Source organism: Crinia signifera, chromosome 4 (assembly GCF_055691185.1).
Source record: "Crinia signifera chromosome 4, ASM5569118v1, whole genome shotgun sequence".
In the NCBI taxonomy this organism is placed as follows: domain Eukaryota; kingdom Metazoa; phylum Chordata; class Amphibia; order Anura; family Myobatrachidae; genus Crinia; species Crinia signifera.
Window position 1 is genome coordinate 287,421,405 of NC_139220.1, and position 22,704 is coordinate 287,444,108.

The 22,704-nt window shown below is 44.3% G+C and overlaps 1 protein-coding gene across 3 annotated transcripts in view; it reads right to left on the reverse strand.

Moving 5' to 3' along the window:
- Positions 1-22,704, reverse strand: part of CAMSAP3 (calmodulin regulated spectrin associated protein family member 3) — a 58,619-nt gene that overhangs the window by 18,708 nt on the left and 17,207 nt on the right. For 2 of the 3 annotated variants that reach the window (XM_083184912.1, XM_083184911.1), the window contains exons 2-5: positions 6,735-6,988; positions 2,321-2,449; positions 1,892-1,975; positions 580-612 (exon numbers count right to left, since the gene is read on the reverse strand). In XM_083184912.1, the coding sequence (XP_083041038.1) occupies positions 580-612; positions 1,892-1,975; positions 2,321-2,449; positions 6,735-6,988 (500 nt within the window). The remainder of the gene's footprint in view (positions 1-579; positions 613-1,891; positions 1,976-2,320; positions 2,450-6,734; positions 6,989-22,704) is intronic. The other variant, XM_083184914.1, reaches the window with a different exon arrangement.

A 22,704-nucleotide genomic window follows, 5' to 3' on the forward strand; every position in this document is an offset into this window, starting at 1 on the left:
CTGGGGTCTATCACAACGTCACCTCTTAGCCCATAGAATGAGTGGAAACAAAACAAGTGCCCATTATCTAAAAATGTGGCAATGTAGAGTTTGTGGAGGCAATAAAAAAAAAAAATCATAACATTTTATTGCAGCAGAAAAATTTGCCACAATCCAGGGTCTAAGAGAAGAGGTGGGGTGCAAAGGATTCTGGGATATCATTAAGAAGTTCTAAAGAGAGTTACTAATTGGTATAAAAATAAAGAACATCGTGAGGGAAAATATAAAAAAAAAACGTAAAAAAAAAAAAAAAAAAAATCGGAGTATACATATCAAATTAAAAATAGTTTAAGGCCAAATCACACAAACGTAAAAAAAAAAAAATATATATATAGAATATATATTCGCTTATCCCATAACCCTTTGCTCATGATGCAGGTCTAGTAGCATTGCACATGCATTTCTTAGCATAACGGGACAATTGCACAGAAACAGGCACTGGTTTGGAGAAAATATATCAGTGGTACACCAGGATAGGGATCGTAACTGGCAGGTAGGAGTAAAGAAACAAGGGGACAGGAAACAAGAAAAGCCACTTACAGGGACCAGCTTCCAGTACCAGCGGGAGGGGCACTGGAGAGAAAGAGAAAAATATGGAGGGGTGGAATAACAAAGCAACATACTGGACAGAAGAAAAGAAGAACAAGGAGATTTATAGCATAACCGCCGCCTACAGACAGTGATGGCAGCCATTTTCTGTCAGGCCTCAGTGGGGCCACAGATTCCCAGTAAAATGGCTGATGCCACTGTGTTTACAGTTTAAGGAAAGAATGATAAAATGTCAAATTCAACAAGGATAATACAGAGGTTATGTTAGAGGGAAGAAAATCTAGTGAAGAAGACTGGTTGGAGAAAGTCAGAGAGCGATGGCAGAACGGGAGAGAAAGCAAAGTGATGGAAGCGAGCAGACTATGTGGTAAATGTACCAAGGCATGGAGAGAGATCAAGTAGAGAGTGATAAAGTGCCAACCAGTTGATAAGAGTCATTTTCAAACACAGAGTAACATGACTGTTAGGAGCAGATTGGTTGGTACTTTATTTATCTCCTCCTTATCACTCTCCAAGGTTTAGTACATCTCTCCCTATAGGCCAGATGTGCTAAGCTTGAAAGTGATAAACCACCAGCCAATCAGTCCCTAACTGCCATGTTACAAGCTGTGTTTGAAAAATGACAGGTAGGAGCTGATTGGTTGGTGGTTGATCACTCTCCATTTTATCGCTCGTCAAGGCATTGTACATCTCGCCCTATAGGAGAATGGGAAGGGAGCATGGCTGGGGGCAGGGTAGGAGGACTGCTTAGAAATTGCAAGGTAAAGATATAACTATTGTGTCAAGAGTAAAGGGATGCCTCCTGTCAGAAGAAGCGGCGACATGGAGAAGAGACGACAGACATCGAGAAAAAGCAGTAGGAAAACGGACAAGAATACGAGAAGAGGCTGCAATCTAAGCATATCCTATAATACATACTGTCCATTCAGTCAGATATCTACAGAACCGGAGAAATAACAGAAATTATATTTAGCTCAAAGCTTGGTTACCTCATGAGGGGAACATGCACATTCTCTGAGACTGGACTGAGTATTTATCACAAAAAGATGGGGGAGTGTACAGTATCAAGCTTTGGAGAGAGAAAGAGCCAACCAATCAGCTCAAGTCATTGTACAGGCTATGCTTAAAGAGTGACAAAAGCTGATTGGTTGGCACCTTATCTGTTGCCACTTTATCTCTCTCCAAGTATCTATAAATATAGACCAAGTACAAAACCAGAGAGGCTGGAATGACTAGAATCCTGGGAAAGCTAAGAATTGATGGCCTAACTAGGGTGTGCATGGGGAAATCATAGGCTACTTACTCCGGCCTGGTTTGGACCCTCTGGGGTAGAAAGCTGCTTCCGGCCTTGTTCCCTCTCAGCCTCCTCCAGCAGCCGCTGATTTATCTGGGAGAGAGATGTAGAGTACTGTGGTAAGCCTACTACCATTTATAAACACTGGGAAGACACATGCCTATGCCAAAGTGGTCTAATGCCATTAATGAAATGTGATCATTGGCTAGTCAGCAATACCACAACCCCAAATATAATCGAATTCTCTCCCACTGAAACTTGTTCATATTCAATAAGCAACTTGTTTCATTATAGTGATGGCTCCCAGTTGTAAATTGCTGCAGGTATGCTGGTGCTACATAAATCTTAGTAAATTAAGTATAAAGAAAATGCCACACTTCATTTGCAGCACAACAGGGTAGCTGACGAGACGGCAAATTGTCAGGTGAACCGGCATACCTGGTCCACCCAAGAAAGCAGCTTCATCTCCAATCCGGCCAGGCCAGGCTCCGCGCTGGGAGGTAGGGACTCCGTGCAGTGCCCGGAATATACTATAATCAGAGAGTCGATCACAGCAAGATGGGCAGCCTGGAAGGTGAGAAAACAATGCAAATGGCGAAATGTAAGAAATACTATTAGAACAACAATAAATAAGTATTCTATTTCACTAGAATTTGGTGAGGAAGCGAAACTCTGAGAAGGTCCCATCTTCACCTGGGAGAGACCATTTTACTTCAGTATAGTCTAGCACACAGTTCATAAGTGCCCCTCGTTTGCATGGACAGTCGCCCATTTGGGTGAGGTCCCACCATCTCTCTTTCCTCCCCAACTATCCTTCCTTCTGAAATACTGGAGCACCTCCTCTCCCCCGGCTGGCTGCCATGTGATATGGGAGTACCGATATCAACCCAACCTCTAACAGTCCCAAATTGTTACAAATATCTTTAGTTCTGATAAACTCCTGAAACTTTCACAGAATGTTTGACCATTTGAAAATATTGGGACCTTAAAGATATTTAAAGTTTTAATACAACTTAAAACACATTTTGTATGCCTAAAGCCACAGGCTGCCATCTAACTTTTTATGCTTCTGGTGCGGACACAAATCCCTTGAATTGTAAGCTCTCTAGGGCAGATCTCTCCACCTTGCACTATCCTGATCTCTACTGTCCACTTTTCCTACGGCATTGGGCCATTGAGGGCTACGGTTGAGAATTGTCCCTGTAGTTGGATCATTAGGCTGCGATCCAGTACTGTCTGTTTGAACCTGTTCATATTGTATGGTTTACTTGCTTATGAGGCAGCCACCGATTGTTCTAGGCGGAGAAACGCGCAACAGAATCTCTTTTGCTGCACTTTTTCGGTACCAATTCCCAACCCTTGGTGACCATTACAAAGGCGGATCCAGATCCAGTGGAATGGAGCGCAAACCACTCGGGAGCCACTAACCTTTTCAATCACCATCAGGGTGGCCACCCTATACACACTTCAATGCATCCGGCCCAGACCAGCAACAACGATCACAGCAGGAGTGGTAACTAAATCCACAGTAATAGACTGTACTAACATCCAGCCATTGCTAATACAGCTTCACTAACGTCTATCAACTACAAATAACACCTACCATAATTATAGGACTGCATCTTGCTTGCCCAAACTTTCCTAATTCAGGACTAATCACTAGAGTCACATCAGTGTAATCCGTTTGTTTGTGTCTTGTTTTTCGTTCAACATTGGCCAATTGTTGTCTATCTTTATTTTTGTTATTGTTTTTGCATCAATTTTTATTAAGGGATAACCGTGACAAATAAAGAATCCACGATACTAAACATTTTTGTTTTGGGTGCGGTACTAAGCTCCGTATCCCGACACTTGAAGACAATACATCTGGCAGCTTTGTACAATCGATGGCGTGAAACCATATGGTTTGTCCCATCGATGGTAAAAGTATTCACCATTGGTCATAGACCAATCTCATTATATTTCTGTGAAAACACTGGGCATTCCCAATGGTAATTCACCGTGGGAGTGTCTTCGATCTGAAAGCCCTAGTGAAATAATTCGATGGTCACCGACCATCGAATGATTTCTGCCCTGCACGCAATCTGTGAATGGATGTTTATGAAAAACATCCATTCACATTCTTCAGGCAAGCCAATTAAGTTCTACACGCACAACCCTCTGAGGCACCTATGTATTATATAGCTTCCCTCTGGACTTGTAACTGGGTGGGACTGCTATGCTATTTCTGGTGCCTATCCTTGTGTTTCCCTGCTATATCCCTATAGATTGTAAGCTTGCAGCAGGGCCCTTTAACCTCCAAGTCTGTCTGTTACCCAGTTTGTATTATCACTGTTTACTATTGTACAGCACAACGGAATCTGCTGCGCTATTTAAGAAACTGTAAATAAATAAATAAATTAAATAAATATACATCAGATGGTTTCCGGCAGTCGTGTTGTGTTAGATATAATAATCTGTTAGACTAGGGTGTACCCGCAATGACATAAATAAACTCCACTGTCATACAGAGCTATCCCCCTGTAACGGAGACAAAAGAACCTGTTTCCCCTTGTACAAAGCAGCAGATAGAACGTGCAGAGACACTGCCGGAGAATGCATGTGTGCACAGGAACAAACGCACTCGCCCAAATAACCAACATTCATTTCATCCGGCTGGGGACAGGCACAGGGGACTGTGGGAGACACAAGGTGAGGCGGAGCCGCTCATGGGCGAATGGAAATGCAAACTAACGCAAGGCATTACTAATCTGATTGAGCAGAGAAGATTCCATTTCCTATCTAAGGTAAACATTACAGGTCATTATGATGAATTAAAAAGGTTTGCGTAGGACGTTTCGCACCTATTTTGACAAATTCACTTGGCACAAATGGTTAAATCGCTTACATTCTGCACTGTTCAATCAGCAGGAAAGTGAAGACCTTGAAATAGATTTGGTCTCCTTAAATGGATAAAATTAGAAATAAACAAACACTTCGGTTGAAAAAAAAAATAGCTTCTATCTGTTTTCTATAGCAACACCCGGAAGTAAAAGATCATGTTATCTATAGGAGATAACTAAGCACAGTTACCCGCAGTTATTTATATGGAGATACCCAGGATTTCTCCTTTTTTAAAGCCTTTTAAATGGTATATGTAATGAAAATGATGTGGCACAGAGCCTGCATTGGTCTTTCATCATTGCTAATACACAGCAGTGACTATAGCGGCGGTGGGCAAAAAGCTTCCCTCTAGCTGTTGGGGAACTACAGATCCCAGCATGCCTTGTATCAGTTTCAGCATGGCCAAATAGCAAAACTAAGGCAAGGCATGCTGGGATGTGTAGTTCATCAACAGCTGGAGGGCCGCTTATTGCCCACCCCTGGGCTAAAGTGACATTTCCAACAGATGACTCCATGACTAAATGAAAAGTGCTGGTATTGCTCAGCACTGGGAATACTGTATGTGTAACTGCACAGCGCTGCTTAGCGGTAATCGGGCACTGTGATCCTGCAAAACAGCGCGATAGACAGCGCGATAGAGGGGACCAGTCATTGTGGTCCTCACACGCCATTGTACATATTACCCTTATATCCATCATCCACTAACCAGTCCAGTGTCGCCTCTGGTAAAGCATAACAATGCACTAAATGCAATGTTGGCACCCAAAGGGTTAAGCAAAGGTATATGAAATGAAGTAAAGTGTGATTAACTGTCAGCCTTAAGTTAAGTTATGTGGTGGAAGACATAGCTGTGGTTCTAATTGTCCACAGATTTTATGATTGGAAGCCACCAGCGCAAGTTTAGTCTATCACTTGGAGAATAAATAATTAGTTTTGGGCCTGGACTGCCAAGCCAAGGCACCCCTGCAAGTGTCCTAAGGCACCCTCCAGGTGCCTAAGCACACAGATTGGCAACCACTGGGCTACAGGATGGTTTAGCTCATATTTCTACCTTTTACCCTTATCAATACTAAGTAATATGAACCTTATTGTCTGTTGGCTACAGCTTATGTGGTCCCTTCACTGCAACAACCCCAGAAATTCAACCCTGCCATATCCAATATGTATTATAGTACTAACATCATCCAAGAACAACCCTATTTCATACCTCCCAACAGTCCCGATTACCATGGGAATGTCCCGGTTTTCAGGGACATTCTCACGTCCCTCCCGCGGCTGGCAGTGTCCCACGGCGAGGGGGGGCTGTTGGGAGTCCCCTTGTTGGCTGCTGAGCAGGGAATAAACACTGGGGGCCTGGAGGCATGGCTAGAGGCTCACAGAGCCTCTGGGTCATGCCCCATGGTGTCGAAATGGGGGTGTGGCCTCATGGGAGAGCAGCGCGTATAGGCCACGCACGCATCTATCTGTCCCTCCTCCGTCTCCTTACATGTTGGGAGGTATGCTATTTTTTTTTTTATGGTAATGGAGACACGGGAGGATGATGGCCGGGACTCCCCAACTGATACCCCTTTCACACCAGCCAAATTCCAGGGTTGGTCCCTGGAACAACCCTGGACTAGTGCTGGTGTGAAAGTGTCAATGGCCAAAATCCAGGCACTGGTGCCCCGGGATATCAACCCTGGTATCTACCAGGGTTGGTCCAGGGACCTTCCAGGGTTACTGGCTGGTAGGAAAGGTGCAGGGACATGTCCTTCCTTCCTGTGTTGCCTCTGCTGATGCTCATTGTCTATGCAGGGCAACTTCCTGTTGTGGATTTCCAGAGATGCTTTATGAATTCCCATTCCTTAGCACAAGCACTGTGAATGGGACTGAGTGGATTATGTATGCATCAGTCATGCTCTATCCTATACACAGCTTACATTGGGTAAACACCGCTCTTCATCAGAAAACTCCATGTTTATGATCTTACCATACGAATGGGCTTCTCCCGCAGATCACTCGTCTTCACGGGTTCCCCCTGGTGCATGGGAGTGGAGTCCTTGCGAGCCAGGAGGAGCAGCAAGGCCGCATTGTCAAGAGGAGGCGAGCGTTCTTGTGGCAGTGCCCGCCGGTACGTCCTGCAGTACACATCTGCCGTCAGTAGGAGGCTGATCACAGCTGGCTTCACATGTTCCTGCTCATACTGGTCGGTGTAGCAGGGGGAGCACAGCTCCTCAGGCACCTCTGTAACAGAGACAATGCAGGGTCAGAGAGATGGACAGCTACACACAGGAACCATATAGAATAGGAGGCATAGAACACTGCACTGGTCCCGCTAGCTAGATATCATGTCTATGGGGGGGGGGGGGGGGGAACAGGATCAAACTTTCTACAGAATTCAGAAGTTGCCCATAATAACAAATTAGCTTCAATCTATCATTATGGTATGCCCTTGATAAATGCCAGCTAGAAGCTCATTTGCTGCCATGTACAATTACTACACTTGTCCACTCCTTGGATAGGTTGGATACATTTCGCTGCAGGTAAGGAGCACAGTGCGATATTAACCCTATAATGTAACACCATGCACTTACTAATGATAGCTTCACCTACCTGGGTATGGGACATAGGGATGACACTATGAAGGTCGACACATGCAATAGGCTGACGTGGCTAAGGTTGACACAAGCATTATGTCTACAATAGGAATGTCGACATTTAAAAGGTCGACATGAGTTTTTCATGTTTTTTTTTTTTTTGTCCTGAATTTTGACGTATGCCTACATGAACGCCGTATCTGTGTACCGCTGCGTTGCGGGCACGGTGCCTCTGCACACTATTACATTCTCCCTCCATGCCCCAGTGGATGAAATACAAACTGTTGGTGCAAGTCGGCTAAAAAAACTCATGTCCACCTTTTGACTATCGACATTCCCATTGTCAACCTAATGCTTGTGTCCACCTTAGCCACATCAGCCTACTGCATGTGTCGACAGGGAAGTTCACATGTTAAATATCCCAGAATGGCCGAACCCATGATCAGAATTATGGCATTAGAGGAACGGGGCAGTACATCGTGCGGACAGACATCAGCACCGGCGCACCGCAATGCTGCGATGCAATCCGCTGATCAAAACAGTCTCCTATGTATGGGCCCCGTTAGATAGCAAGCCATTTATTTTCCATAGGGTTGCATAGGGAACTATACTCAGGCACTTCAGACACTGCAATAAACACCAAAGATAAGTTCATCAAAACAGACCAGCGTAACATCAGCGTAACATGGTTTAATGTTAGGGAAAAGGTAGAGCATAAAAGATGTAGCTATTGAAGGCTGTGTATTGTACAGCAACTTGAATCATTTATTCAGTAGCTTCCTAGATAAGCCAGTGTGTTTCTGGACCTTGACACAGAGGTGAGTAGTGTTTATTCTCACACCCGCTATCTTTGAAAACACATGCAGTTCCTCTTTCCTGTCTGGGGTGTTGCTGTCTGCTGTGGTGTTTCTAGCACATGTCTGGTTTGCATATCAGTGCTGATATACAGACCACACTGTGCTAGAAGCACTACAGCAGACAGAGACACCCCAGGCAGGGAAGAGGAGCATGGGTTTTCAAAGATAGCGGGTGCGAGAATCAACACTAGGCGAGTTATCATTTGGCGGCTCGCAGCACCATTAGGTCTGTGGGCTTATACTTTTACCTGCGCCATCTTTCCAAATACATCAAATCAAACATGGCGCCACCATCAAACCAGTATAAATAGCACAGCGCCCTTGGACAGTTCACTAGTATCTGTCCGTAATAAGAGGGGTTTATATCGGAAATTGTGATATGCACATAGAGAGCAGCAGGTAATGCAGTCTGCCACCATTATCTACATCAGTGATTTATGTCAGCAACAAAATAGTTAACTACTAGGAATTTATAATCCCACCGGGATTTACAGAACAGAAAATTGTTGAAAGAGGATAATCTGAGTTACTGATTTATAAACCTCATTAAATACCAAACCAGTGACAGACGACAAAGGGGATCTGTGCCACAGCTTGCCTTCCCACCCAAAAATATCCCACATTTAAGAACGTACCCCCTTCCTCTGTTTCCCATAGACTGACACAGGATGGGGAGGGGAGAGTGTGGAGCAGGAGCCCATTCTATAACAGGAATGCACAAGGAACTTCTGGGTCCTTAAACATGAATGAAAATAAAACCGAGGCTGCGGCCTAAACAAACCAGTGTAACCAGAAAAACCAGCCTGACAACTTTTTTCTTTAAAAAATAAATAAATCCTTTCAGATGTTAAGCAAATACTGTACCCAAAAGCATTTATTTAATTTATCACCGTGTTCTACACTTTGTGAGCCACAGTTTATGTTAATAATGTTTGTACATACTTTTAAAAATAGTCGTGAAATTGCATTAAAAAAATTAATTAACTTCTTAAATGTTTTAGGTTTTTTTTTACAATTACAAATGTATTTCCAAGGTTTTCTATGGCACAGCCTAAATAAACTGTATGCACGGTAGAGGCAGCTGAATCAAAACCAGAAGTTTGCTTATTGCATACGTAAGAGAAGGCATTAGTTCAGGCAAAATATAGGCTGCCTTCAGACCTGATACACTAGTAAGCATAATATATAACAACACAGAGAAAAAATGTAGCCAAAAAATAAAATGTAAATTTAAAAAGAAATACCGAGAAACATTTTGAGACATCAGCTTTTTTTCCCCCACTTTCACAATTAATGTTCTGCCGTGTGAAACTGGTTTCGATCAAATTCTAAAGTTCCCAAAGGAAACAATTGGAGCGGTGTAGTTTTGTTTCTCTCTATCCTGGCAATGGAAAGACTTGACAAACTGGTTTGGTGCCGGAGAGCTGGCTGAAGGCCCCAGTCTCAGGAATTCTGGCCAGAGGTAAAATAAAAGGAGAAATCTGACCTAGAAAGTGCCGAAAGATTATCCCTTTAATCTTTTTTCACCCCCCACCCCGTCAGACTGCAAAAAAATAAAACTGGAATAGTGTATCTGGCAGCACAAAACACACACCAGCCAACTAACCTGCTCACCAAGTCACTCCATATTTATATCAATCTATGGCCTGGACGTGACTGTGCTTTTGGCAGAAACTAACATAATACAAAGATAGTAATTACTAGAAAGAGCAAGTTCTATCCAATCCTACAGTTGTAATTCGGGCATGGTCTTTACATACTGATCCAATATATATCATATAATGAACTCTATGCAGCTTTAATCATGCCCTCTCCATCCCACGTCACACTCAAATCTGTCCCCAGATGTGAGGAAAGCAGAGGAGAGGCACTATCTGCTCCAACCATTCTCTGCTCTGATGCTGGCACACTGCAATGGATGATGGGAGTGTAGTGTGCACTCACAATCCCTGCACACTGCAAGGCCGCTTAGCCGAATAAAGTAATGCAAACAGAAATTGCAGCAACTACCCAGACATCGGTTTTCATTCATCTGAGAACACTTGAAATGGTATATATGTGGAGGTGTGGGTGGTTGGTATTGGTTATAGTGACTGTACTGTGCACAGTCTTCTTAAATAAAATATTGACCAGGGCCTCAGAACCAGCACCCGCAAAGCTAAAACTGACAGGTCTTTTAGAATAAGGTGAATGCTTTCTCTTTCATGAACCGAAAAGCCAAGGAACGCATAAACACTTCCCCTCTGCTTGGTCTGTTGAAGTGGTAACATAACTCTTACCACCCTGGGCCCACATCACCGAGGCAGAGGAGCATCACTCAGGTGCACTGGCATCATTTTAAAATCATCACTTCCTATAAGCGCTAATAGTCTGCGACCACAAAACTGTAACTACCGAGCAAAGTAGACCAGGGGGAAACTGTACAAAACCTTCCAACAACAAGAGAAGATGTTGCCACCAATCAGCTTCTAGCCAATATAGAAAATGATGGTACTTTCTCATCTTTGCGGCCACAGCTACACCAATTATGTTAACTGCTACGTAAGGAGCACCATCGTCCCCTTGTGGGCTTGCTTCATGCTTTAGGCTCGGTGGCTCACCACAACTAAGTTCCGTACCGTAAGCTTAAGATGAGGAAGTACCAAAATTATAGATAGAAGCCGAGTTTGCTGTAGGCAACTTCTCCACCCTTCTTAAGGTTTGATACATCCACCCCTTAGTGCTGCTGCCATGATCTCCTTTTCCTAGAGCATAAGAGCGGAGTTCAGCTTGTATATAACTCTTCGCACCCAACTATGGGACGGAGAGGCGTCTCACAGCTCCACCCTCCCCCGAGTGGTGTTTTCTAATCATACAATTAGGAAGATCCAGCTGATTGATTATGGAATCACGAGCAACACAACACAATGAGAAGTGCACCTGCCAATCAATGCCACCTGGAGCAAGCTGCCTATACACTGCAATATGCCATACAGCAACTGCCCCCTATAAATTGTCATGTCTGTAAGATCTTGCATCTTGACTTCTGTGGGAGATCCAACTGCCCCCTTCCCCCACCCCGTTATACAAGTGCAATCTGATTTTAGTACAAGCAGTGATTGTATAGAATACATACTGTATAGCCCTGTGCACAGACTGTACTGTTGTATACTCTGCTTTGCAAGGACCCCTAACATTGCATCCAGCCATGTGCCAGAAAGTACTGCACACAGTGTTACCTCCGGCACATCCATTACCATCATTGTCAGGAAAATTGGCCACTACATACATATTTGTGTGTGTCTCGGAACATCAGTGGTTTTAGCCAAAACCATTAGATAAGACTCGGTCCTCAGGACCCCACGCAGTGCACGTTTTGCTGGTCTCCTCAAAGAATCAAGTGAAATAATTAGCTCCACCTGTGGATCTTTTAAAAAGTGTCAGTCAGTAATGAGTGCACCTGTCGGGTGACCTGGAAAACGTGAACTGTGGAGTGCTGAGGACCGAGCTTGAGAACCACTACATTAGATTATTGGAGGCCATCTAATGCTGGGTACACACCAGAACGATTGGGCTCAATTCCCTAAATTTCGATTTTGACCGATTGTATGTACAAAGAGCTGAATTGGGCATGTTACCACTAAGATTCTGATCCGATGCGCGTCCCCGCTGGTCGTTTGGAGATTTTACCTGCTGCAAATAAAGATTTAAAGCTGTAGGCCTCTGTCATGTGCATTCTATAAACGTAGCATCTGATTGTTTGCCATGGGCACCGCCCCCTCCCTGGTCACTACTTCATGACTAGACCCCCTAATGAAGGGTGTGAGGAGCTTGGTTAGGACTGTATTTTAGGTGGGGCTTCTCTCCTCCACTCTGCTATTAGTCACCATGGTAACAGAGTGGGCAAACTAGGTCACCATGGCCCGGTGTGTCCCCGGCTGCCCACCACCAGGCAGTCCTCTCCCTACAGGATTAACAGGACTCCTTGTACCACACACAGGTCACATAATCAGTCAGTCAGTCTCCTAGACCTCTCCGTCATTTACAAAGCGAATTACATTAAATACAGTATACAAGTAACAGGTATAAGTAATCCTACAATACATGTCTACATTTATATGAACCACACTGCGCGTGCAATAGAAGTTTGTCAAGCAGCTTGGAGCTTGCCCGGAGAGATTTCCCATACCAGCTGTAGGCATAAACCTAGGCATTCTCCACCTAAACCCTAATGATACATGCAGTAGCCAGCTGGCCTACAGACAATCGCTCCGAAAGGAATAGCCTCAGAGTTCGGTGGCCGAGCGGGATGATGGAAAAACTCTGAACTTTGACCCTGTGAATGATTGCCCCTTTAAGAAAACCTCTGAGTTCGCGTAAGCCATTAAATTTGGCCGAATGTCCCGATAGAACGTCAAAAGGTCGACATGCATAGGTTGACACTGTGAAAAGGTTGGCATGACATTTCCCCCCCCCCCCCCCCTTTTCAGGCTGTTACCATTCATGTGTACTCCGATTAGGAACGGTAAAGTGTACCGCACACAGCCAAGCAAGGCACCAGGCCTGAAGCATGGAGAGTCTACACGCTACACTAATTGGGGGTCTACATGCTCCGGTGTCCACAATGAGGCATTACCCCCATGAAACCTTGACTGTCTACCTAGACATGGTCTGTGCTTTTATCCACACCCATGACCTCATGACCGTTACACATACTTTTGGGAATTAGTTTCAGGAAGATTATAGCTGGCAGTAGAACTTTACAAATTCCAAAAGGTTTATTTAATATATACTTGATGGACAAACATCTTCTGTCGACCTCATTATGTAACTACATGTTTGAACAGAACAACTAAAGGCTGAAATTAATGGCTCTTAAATATGTTTTACAAATCTCTAGAGTTTTTACGACGGTCCCATAATTACTGTTTGCTCTGCGTTTTCTCAGGATGTCAGATTTTACAGCAGGTGTAATGTCAGAAGCAGGCACCTGTCCCTTAGGCGTTCACTTTAAACTCCGTATTTAGCAGGCACACCTACAGGAGGTAGCGCGGGGTCTGTAATTACCGAGGAGTCCGCTGCACATGTAAGGGCGGTAACCGGGCATCTCTTTAAAAAGTAAACAGACATTGTTTGCATGCCCAATACATTAAACGTGGTATTATGAAACAGGACCTAAATCAGTCCAATTCCTCTACATCACACACAGGTCATGGATTGTACAGAACAGGTCTGTTATAACCCTATTCTCTCACTTGTACCCAGAGGTGTAACTCTGGGAGGCAATGTGGTCATCTGCCGCTGGGCTCCTGCTCCCAAAGGGGCACCTCTTCTCCCCTAAAAGTTTGAATCATTTAATTGATATCACTCCTGTAGCCGATTCCCTCTCCTAACATCATTTTTGCAAGTGTCGCGCCCTGTGTTAGAACCTATGATCGGTCTTGCTGGAGACAGACATCTAATGCTGGCCACACATTAGACCAACTTTCCTCCAACCATCCAACTAGTTGCTTGGATTAAATAACAGAATGGTAGTGGATGGGAGCAAAGGACAATCAGAAATGTGCTCACAGACCCAGGAAAATGTTCAACTACAGTACCGTGATTTTGGGAGCAAATTCTGAAGTACATATTACATTTGCTCCCATCTAGTACCATATTTTCATTCCATCCAAGCAACTAGTTGGATGGTTGGAGGAAAGTTGGTCTGATGTGTGGCCAGCATTACTGACTGAGTTATTTGGTGGGCACCAATATTTATCTTACCTGCGGGCAACTGGGATGAACTTACGCCACTGCTTATACTACTTCCTATACTACATCCAACATGCCATAGGCATATGCACAGCTGCCCATACAGTCAGGCCTGGTGTAAGGCTTCTCAGAACCCTAGACAGAAGATCTACAGTCGTCCCTCCCCAACCCCACACTGCCACCAATACCCACTTTCCAGCAAAAGTGTGGAGGTGACGTCTTCCACATCTGCCACCTGTATTAAGGACAATTGGGATGGCTTCCTCGGACATTTTTGTGACCCATCCCACACAGGGGTGCTAGAATGAACACTATTATTTATAATTCGAGAACTCAGGACTAGGAGCCTTACATACAACAAATACAAATAGTACAGATCACAGCAGTCTCCATTACCGATCTACAGGAGAACGTCAGACATTTATTTCTACTTGTACTCAGGTCACTAATTCATACACACACACTTGACTAAGCTTAATGAATTGTTAATCACTCTGAAAACATGTACACAGCCCCAAGTGTAGGAATATGCAGAAAAGAGGAGATTTGTGCACAGATAAATCTGAGAACTCTATAAAATATTTAGGTCATTGGCACACAGGGGAAGGCGTACACTTCTGCTCAGGAGCAGCTGACAGAATTTTGGGGTCAGCGGCCAGTGCCCCTAGCAAGTAATGGTTAGCGAGAGAGAGTACAGGGTTCAGGTGCAGAACACACATTTACATAAACCAGTTATTACAGAGAGACAGTGCCCTTGGCTGCAGCAATTACCTTTCATACACCCTTGTGGGAACTCCAGTGACAGAAATGGTCAGTGACACCTGGCGGTGACCACACACACACCAAATAGCAGCTGCAGGCAATGGTTGTGCTCTGACCTGCATTTACAGTTTCTCTGCATGAGTAAAATACCTGCATTACCTTCCAGATGGAATAACCCCTGGAGAAATACTACCAGCAATGGATATATTGAAGCCAAAGTAAGAGCATATCACCTGCCAAATAAATCATTGCCACACACATGAAGAGAATATGGCACTGAGTAGGAAGCAACCAATAACAAGATAATGTCCAGTCATCTAGCCTGCCCCTGTAGCATCTGCTCTATGTCACAAACCCAGGCACTGGCCACGATAGTATTAATTGGTACAATCAAGTTATGTTTTATCTACCATGACTTTGATAAATAGAGCAATGGACTCCAGTAAAGACACAGTGGGGCTGATATAGGGGAATCATGATGCCATTTTGCAAGATCTTTCTATGCGTATCCTCACAAAGTGAACATACAAATACGCACATCTGCAGACCTACATACATAAATGGCACAAGCAACATTCTAGGAATGGAGGGGCCGGATGGCGAGGACTTGGCACAAATCAGGGGCATATTAGGATGCAGAGTTGTGGCAAAATAGGCTAAAAGCAACATCAGGCATCAGACCATGTGATTATATTAGGATGGTCTATAACAGATTCCTAGGTCAGATGGCCAGAGCCTGTGTTTCTTGCTTCGTACTGATTGGCTGCTACAGTGCAATGAGACATGGTTACTCTTGTCATAATACAGAATCGCACAGGCATCTAACTATACAGTTATTTTTTTTAAATATGCCTTAAAGGGAAATTGTATCAAATGACAAGCACGGCTTCAATGTATGCAAATTCTCAGACATTCCATTTGGTATTTTAGAAGGGAAATATCAGTATAATGTAAGGAAAAAGGAGAGCGTTACAGTGTTTCAGGATTACAGTTTGCATTTATCTCCTAGATCTGTGCCCACTGCAACACTGTGCTAATTAGCCTACCCTATATCGCGACTGATTGTATGGACCAAGGTTCTCTGTCAGTCTGTGCTCTCAGCATGTGATGGAGGCCGACGATGATATCACACGCATCTTCGACTGAACCCAGTCATGACAAAAGTCTGGAAGGATCAATAATCTCTGCTAATTATAGGTAATGGAACTGGCTGGATACCGAAATATTTACAGTCATTTATATGCTCATCAAGGGAAGGCTTGTAGAGGTAAGGACAGGACCTTGAAGGACCCCAATGGGAATGGGATTCAGAGCATCGTAGCAGAACAAGTAGGACCAAACCACAAGAGAACCATAAGAGTCCCAATGGAGGGGAAGCCATGGAGGAACAAGGGTTGGTCAACAGTCTTTGAGAAGCTTGTCAGTGACCCTGGAGATAGCGGTTTGGTGAAATGAAGAGAACGTAAGCCAAATTTCATAAAGTCTAGGAGGGAGTGAGGAGATATGAATGAGGTGAGAATTGACAATTACAGGGTGCATGCAATCTAGTTCAAAAATACCTGCCTGCACATACTATTTAGCCTTGTGATATGGACTACACAGCAGCATCACAAGGCAAATACACACGGTGCGATTTGAACTAAAAAGATCAAATCACACCATGTATGGGCACCATAAGAGATTGTCGGGATTCTGGTCATGGGTTAGGGTCAGCTTATTGTAGAGGGCACAGACATGGAGTTGGAGGGAGGGGAAGGGAAAGGGGAGGAAAGGAAGATATGGGGGAGGATAGAAGGGTTGGGTTTGAATTAAAGGGGGTAAGTAGGATCTGGGTAATGGGTTAAGAAAGGGGGGAGAGAGAGAGAAGGGAAGGAGAGTGTTTTAAGTGAAGATCAGATAGCAAAAAAAATAAAAATAAAGCAAAATGCACTACCGCAGCAGTAGAACAGTAGATACAACATTAATTATACAGTACATAAACTAATCAATAGATAAGACCAGAAGTTATGAAGTAGAATAAAGACAGCAAAGAGGTACAGAGAGGCAGAAGCATACAATGGATGTGAAGGCATTGGAATGTATGGTGCAGTAGGCCATGGGACAGTAAGTACATGGGTACGGAAGGGGACAGGGAATCCTAATCACACCCCTTTTCTACCAAAAAGCCAGGTTGCATCTGGGTTTTTGGACCTGGCTCTAACCCAGGTGCTACCCGGCTTTTAGCCCCTTCACACCTACGTCCCCACCCAGAATAATGTCGGGTGGGTGATATCACCATGTGTGGCATTCAGTATACAGATAAGCACTGTGGCTGAATTGCATTTACATATGGATCATGTATATGCAGAGGAGTAGACATTAGGCATTGTGAAGCCGCTAGTGAGCCAGCATAAAGCAGACACTATACAACACAGATGTATATGAAAAACAAAAACAACAAGCTAGGAACTGCCATGACACAAGTTAGTCACCCTACATCTAATGCGGGGTACACACCAGGACGACCCGCTCATGATGCACATCGTGAGCGGGTCATCAGTGTTTCTTCTGACCCGCTCACAATGACGCGGGGGGCAGGAACCGCTCACGATGTACACCGTGAGCGGGTCCGATCCGATGGCGACTCGCACCCAGGAGTATGGTTGTTTCCAGATCCTACCTGCTGCAGGTAGGATCTGAATTAGGACCGACCGACCCGAGGGACCGCGCATCGGATCGGTATCGGTCCACAGCAGGACAGAAAAGGGCCCAATCACCACACAATCTACATCCAATCGGTCGGAATTGGATCTAGATTGATGGGATCGGACCCTTGTTGTCCTGAGGGGGGGGGGGGGTACCAAGCATTAGAGATCGCACAAACACCAGAGCTATAATTCTATAATTACATTAAAAAACGTGTGCTTTCCTAGCAGAGGTGTTCCACATGGGGGTGTACACAAAGATGCACATCTACTGCAAAACAATACACTCGGAACGGTATCTTGTTGTCTATTTATACAACTTGGGTCTCAGTTGCAGACACTGGCAGCTCATACGCTGTAAAGAGCCGTCCCACAGTAACCTGCATGGCAAAAGCTCAAATAAAGGAACACTTCAAAGAAACAGGCTTTTGCCGCTATCAGCCTTTACCTGCGGCCATCAGCTCTGTGACCCTATTCGGACTTATTCTAGGTTGTGCTTGCCCAAACTGACGAGGAGACTCATGTAAGACATTAAGACATTTGACCACAGGTTGCAGGGCTGTGGTGCTTCTTTTCCCCTGCAGCTCTAGTAGTATCTAGCGCTCCAGGATCAGGGTGAGAAAAAGGGTTATGGGGGCGAGATATTACATCAACATTCAGAATGCAAGCAGCATAATGTCAATACTTTCAATGTCTACAGTGTGGTTTTCACATCACGTGACCTTCTCTGCACAAACACATTGCTGGCTACTCAATGTGGCGCAGAGGTCATATTGGAATTTTTTATTATACCCCTTTCAGTCCAAGCCCCTGACCAGGAATATTTCCAAGGCAACAGGTTCTTGACTTGAGGTAAAAGGGTCAACCCAGGTTGTGTATCCCGGGGTCTTGACCATGGTCACAAGCAGAATTGAACCTGAGCCCCACCCAGGTGGTCTTCAGTGTGATAGCACGACCCTAGTCATGCAAGAAGTATGCAGTGAGACAGATCAATGTTGCATGAAGATGATGTCATCTGATAGTGCCAGACAACATGACAGCAACCAGGACCAGCTTGCAGGGAGAGCACGGTTTTAACAACCAAGGTTGGACCCGGGACTTTTGTCAGTATTACTGGATGCCTTCTTTTTAAAGGTAGTCTTTCATGCCGTGTACACACTTGTTAAGGTAGTCTTACACATTTGTTATATAAAGAGATACAGACTGGAACTGATATTTCCACACAATAAGCATAAAAACAAATATATGAAGCATTAGAAACCACAAAACCTCTGATACCAAAAGGTTTATGTAGGTTGGATATGGTCATATACAAAATGTAGAAACCAAAGAAATGATGTTTAAAACTATTGGCTGTGCATCCACAAAGACAATGGGTCAAAGGTTAAAGAGTTAATTACAGGGGATAATCTACTTCGTTCATTTTCTTGAAAATGTGTTGGCATATCCAAACACTGGGAGGGAAAATCCATTAAATCAAGAGATGCATTTGTGGATGTAGAGAAATATTATTGAACATGAAACCGCAGCAAGTTAGCTGGAGAGGTGAACAGGACAAGTCAGCATAAGTAAATATAAGAAACCTGACCCAGATGCCAGTCACCCCAGAGTGACAGGTTAGTTCAACAGCAGCTTTCAGTGCAGGGTGCCAGATAGACACGCGCATACACTGGGATACACTGGGACTTCGGTGGAAAATGAGACCATGCATATTTGAGTAAAAAAAGAGGAACTACACATTCAAAGCAGCCTGAAAGTGGGAATATTAACCTGTCCTGGCCTGGCATCTGAACTGGGTGACACTTTTTCGAGATCTGGTGGCAATTTATTTTCGGTGTACAGACTGGACACTCTTCTACCCAACGGCCAAATAGATTAGAATAGCACGGAGTATTGCTTTGGCAGTTGTTACAACATTATATTTCCTAAGGAGGGGGGCTGGCCACACCTCCCTGCATTGGCCACACCCCCTCCCATTACCTAGGCCCGGCACAGCTGTCAGCGCCCCTGCATGGTTAATAGATTTATATTTTTGCTGCAGTTTCATTTAATTCTAGTCTTGAATTATGACAATATTGGGTGGGCACGTAATTAAGCTAAAAAAACGCAAGATCTTAATCAAGTGCTGTGTCCCCCGCCCAGACCGGTTTGTACATAACAAGCCGACACAGGCAAGGTGGGTTGCAGATGTGCTCGTTCCGGAGACCGTAGTAACACAATATACACGCTGTGGTACCTTCTGATTTAGCGATATGTCATCCTGACAAGAAATGATGTTGCATAAGGTTTTCAAGCAACTCGTTAATCTTGACAATAAAGAAGCCTTTATTCATCTACCTACCTGCAAGTTTAGACTTAGACTGAACCTCCCATAACTATAGCTACCCTACTACTACACGTCCTGCAAGTGCCTTATCTGCAGATAACACTGCCATTACATGGAGACACGTTCTGGCTCATGTTTCCAGATACAGAAGCACACATCTGTGGACTACCCAATGAGAGGTTATAGGACACAGATTACTCGCAAGCAGATCTCTGCTGTCAGCAATGATGGATACAGGGTTCCCAGCTGCAAACTAGCTGATGACAGTGGGGGTTACTGCAGACAGCCAATGTATAACTCAGTAGCCAGACACTGGTAGGAGTAACAAACCACATGGCTCGTTAGCAATGCACAGGCCCCAGTGTCATAGCCAATGCCTGTGTCTTCAGTAGCATCTGATATAATGCTGGGAGGTCCATCTACTGTAGGTGCACTGGCGTCAAAGCACAGAACTTTGACTGGATGGGTGCAGGACATCACCTCCATGTCAAACGGCCTGGACACATATGCTTTGTTTTCCCGACACCCCCAGAAAATGACAGGTTGCCGCGGAGGCTTCCAGTCAGTCAAGTTGCGAGGGGATTGCAATTAGATTCTTCATAGTTTTTGTCGCAGTTTAGCCTCGTGCATGCATACTGCTATCCATACGCCTGCGCAATCATTCAATAATAGAAAGAGAAACAAAATATGCAGCGCTGAATAAAAAAGCCTTAAACTGTCGTATTCACTTTACAGATTTTTATATAGTATTAAAATGAAATCACAATTTAATAAGCCATGTGGCTACACATACTAATACAGTGACAAATAAAAAATACACTCATGCAGGGTATTAGATGTTAAAGCTCTGCCCTTACTGTCCGTTCCGATGCATGCCTGGGGAAATACGGACCAACTCTGTGAATTCAGAGTAGATATAATTACCGTCCACCTTGTTGGATTTGTAGGGTAATGGATCCTGATGGAATAAGGAATTTCCCTTTATGGCCCAGAGTCCCTTATTTGTACATCCAATATCAATGTGGAAAGCACCACTGGTGTCGGCAGGTGTAAATGGCTTTTCCGGTCCGTCCAGGCTGGTTCGGGCAGGTTTAAGGAATCTGAGTATTGCTGGAGCGGTTGGTCCGCTTCTACTGGAAAGTAGGTTCCACTAACGCGTTTCGCTGTAAAACTTTTTCGAAGGTAGCATGGAACTAGCATAGGAACGGACAGTAAGGACAGAGCTTTAACATCTAATGCATGAGTGTATTTTTGAATTTTATTTTTCACTGTATTAGTATGTGCATGGCTTATTCAATTGTTATACTATATAAAAATCTGTAAAGTCAATCCAACAGTTTAAGGCTTTTCATTCAGCGCTGCATGTTTTGTTTCTTTTTCTATGTTAATATTCTGCAGCTGCTACTGAGCAAAACAGTTCAGCTCACTGCGCCCCTGAGGGTTCTCTTCCCTGTTGTGTATAGGCAGAAGGGATACCCCAAATTTCCATTCGATAATAGAAAGCCATGCAAATTTGTACAGCAGTGACCAGCTCAGAATAACACCCAGGGTCCACGTGGATGGCAAATGAAGTAAACCTTGGATAAAAAACAAAACAAAAAACTTAAGTCGACCATTGTCATGTCGGCCTTTGGACTGTCTAACCAGACACTGTCTATCCAGAGTCTGGAACCCTCTGTATCATTAAAGATGGGCATACACTGCACAAGGATGTGGCAGACCATCTGTCCAATCTGGTTGGGTGGAAAGAAAATTTGGTAATGAATGGGAGCACATGACAATCAACCATTTGCTCCCAAACATAGAAAATCAGGTCAGACTATTTGGTTAAGTCTGGAGGGTCCGGCACAGTGTCTCCACTCACAAATCCTTATTTGCAGCCCTGTATATTATACCTATTTCACATGGTCTCACCTGTGATTTGGACAGAGGTGAAGCTTCCCGCAGCGACCTGGCAATAAGCCGGGTCACTGATGTCATCAGGGGCCAGTCGGGGCATCATCAGGGGGAGGAGGCAGCACTTGTAGCTGATGCTGCCTCCTCCCTATAGTGTGAACGGGACCTGGGGCGCTCAACCCGGGTTATCCATTTACACTGCCCAGCAACCAGAGTCTGACCTGGGTAAAACCCTTCTTTTACCTGGGTCGGATTGCCGGTTTGATGGACCCTGGATTTTTCAAAAGGCCCTTTCACACCACACAGTGACCAGAGCCGACCCAGGATATTTGTGTAGTGTAAAAGGGGTAATAGTGTTACCGGTTAGGTAATAAATAATGTAATACAATCCTAATTCAGTTGGTATGCAGCCTACTTCTTAGTACATATTCTGGCTTTCCTAAAGGTATAATTTGCATAAACAAGCTGTATAAATAAATAATCACAGTACATCCTGACAAGAGTAATAATGCAAACATCAGCATCCAATATCCTAAGCCAGACTATGAGATCATAAAGTGGTGCATAGTATCCCAGAACAGAGCAGCATAAATGCACACAGCACATAGAACACATATATGTCTACAAGGCCGGGGCTTTGTAGGATTTATTACAGTATTTATAGCAAACACAAATTTGACACAGGGCCGCAGTGGGACTGGAACCCAAGAGCTCAGTGCTGTGAGGCAGTAATGCGGACCACTACACTATCCAAGCTTGCCAGGATGGGACCTATGTGCAGCTTTTCATGGGCCTCTTCCCCCTACAGAAATAATAATGGCACTGGCAGAATTTTTTTTTTTTTTTGGGGGGGGGGGGGTGTCTTCTGAACCTATTGCCAGCATTATCTTTCTAAATATGTTGCCGACGCCATATTCTGGTGATATACAGTACCAGAGAGATATGGCAGATGGCCGACACAAGGTAAACTTTGAGTGCAGGGCGATTACATCCTTGGGGCCCATGTACATCCTAAAAGGCTGCAGATGTGGCCTTTACTACACCAATGGACGTTATGACCTTCTTTGAGAAAGTGAATAGAATGGAAGTCACTTATACCCCATTC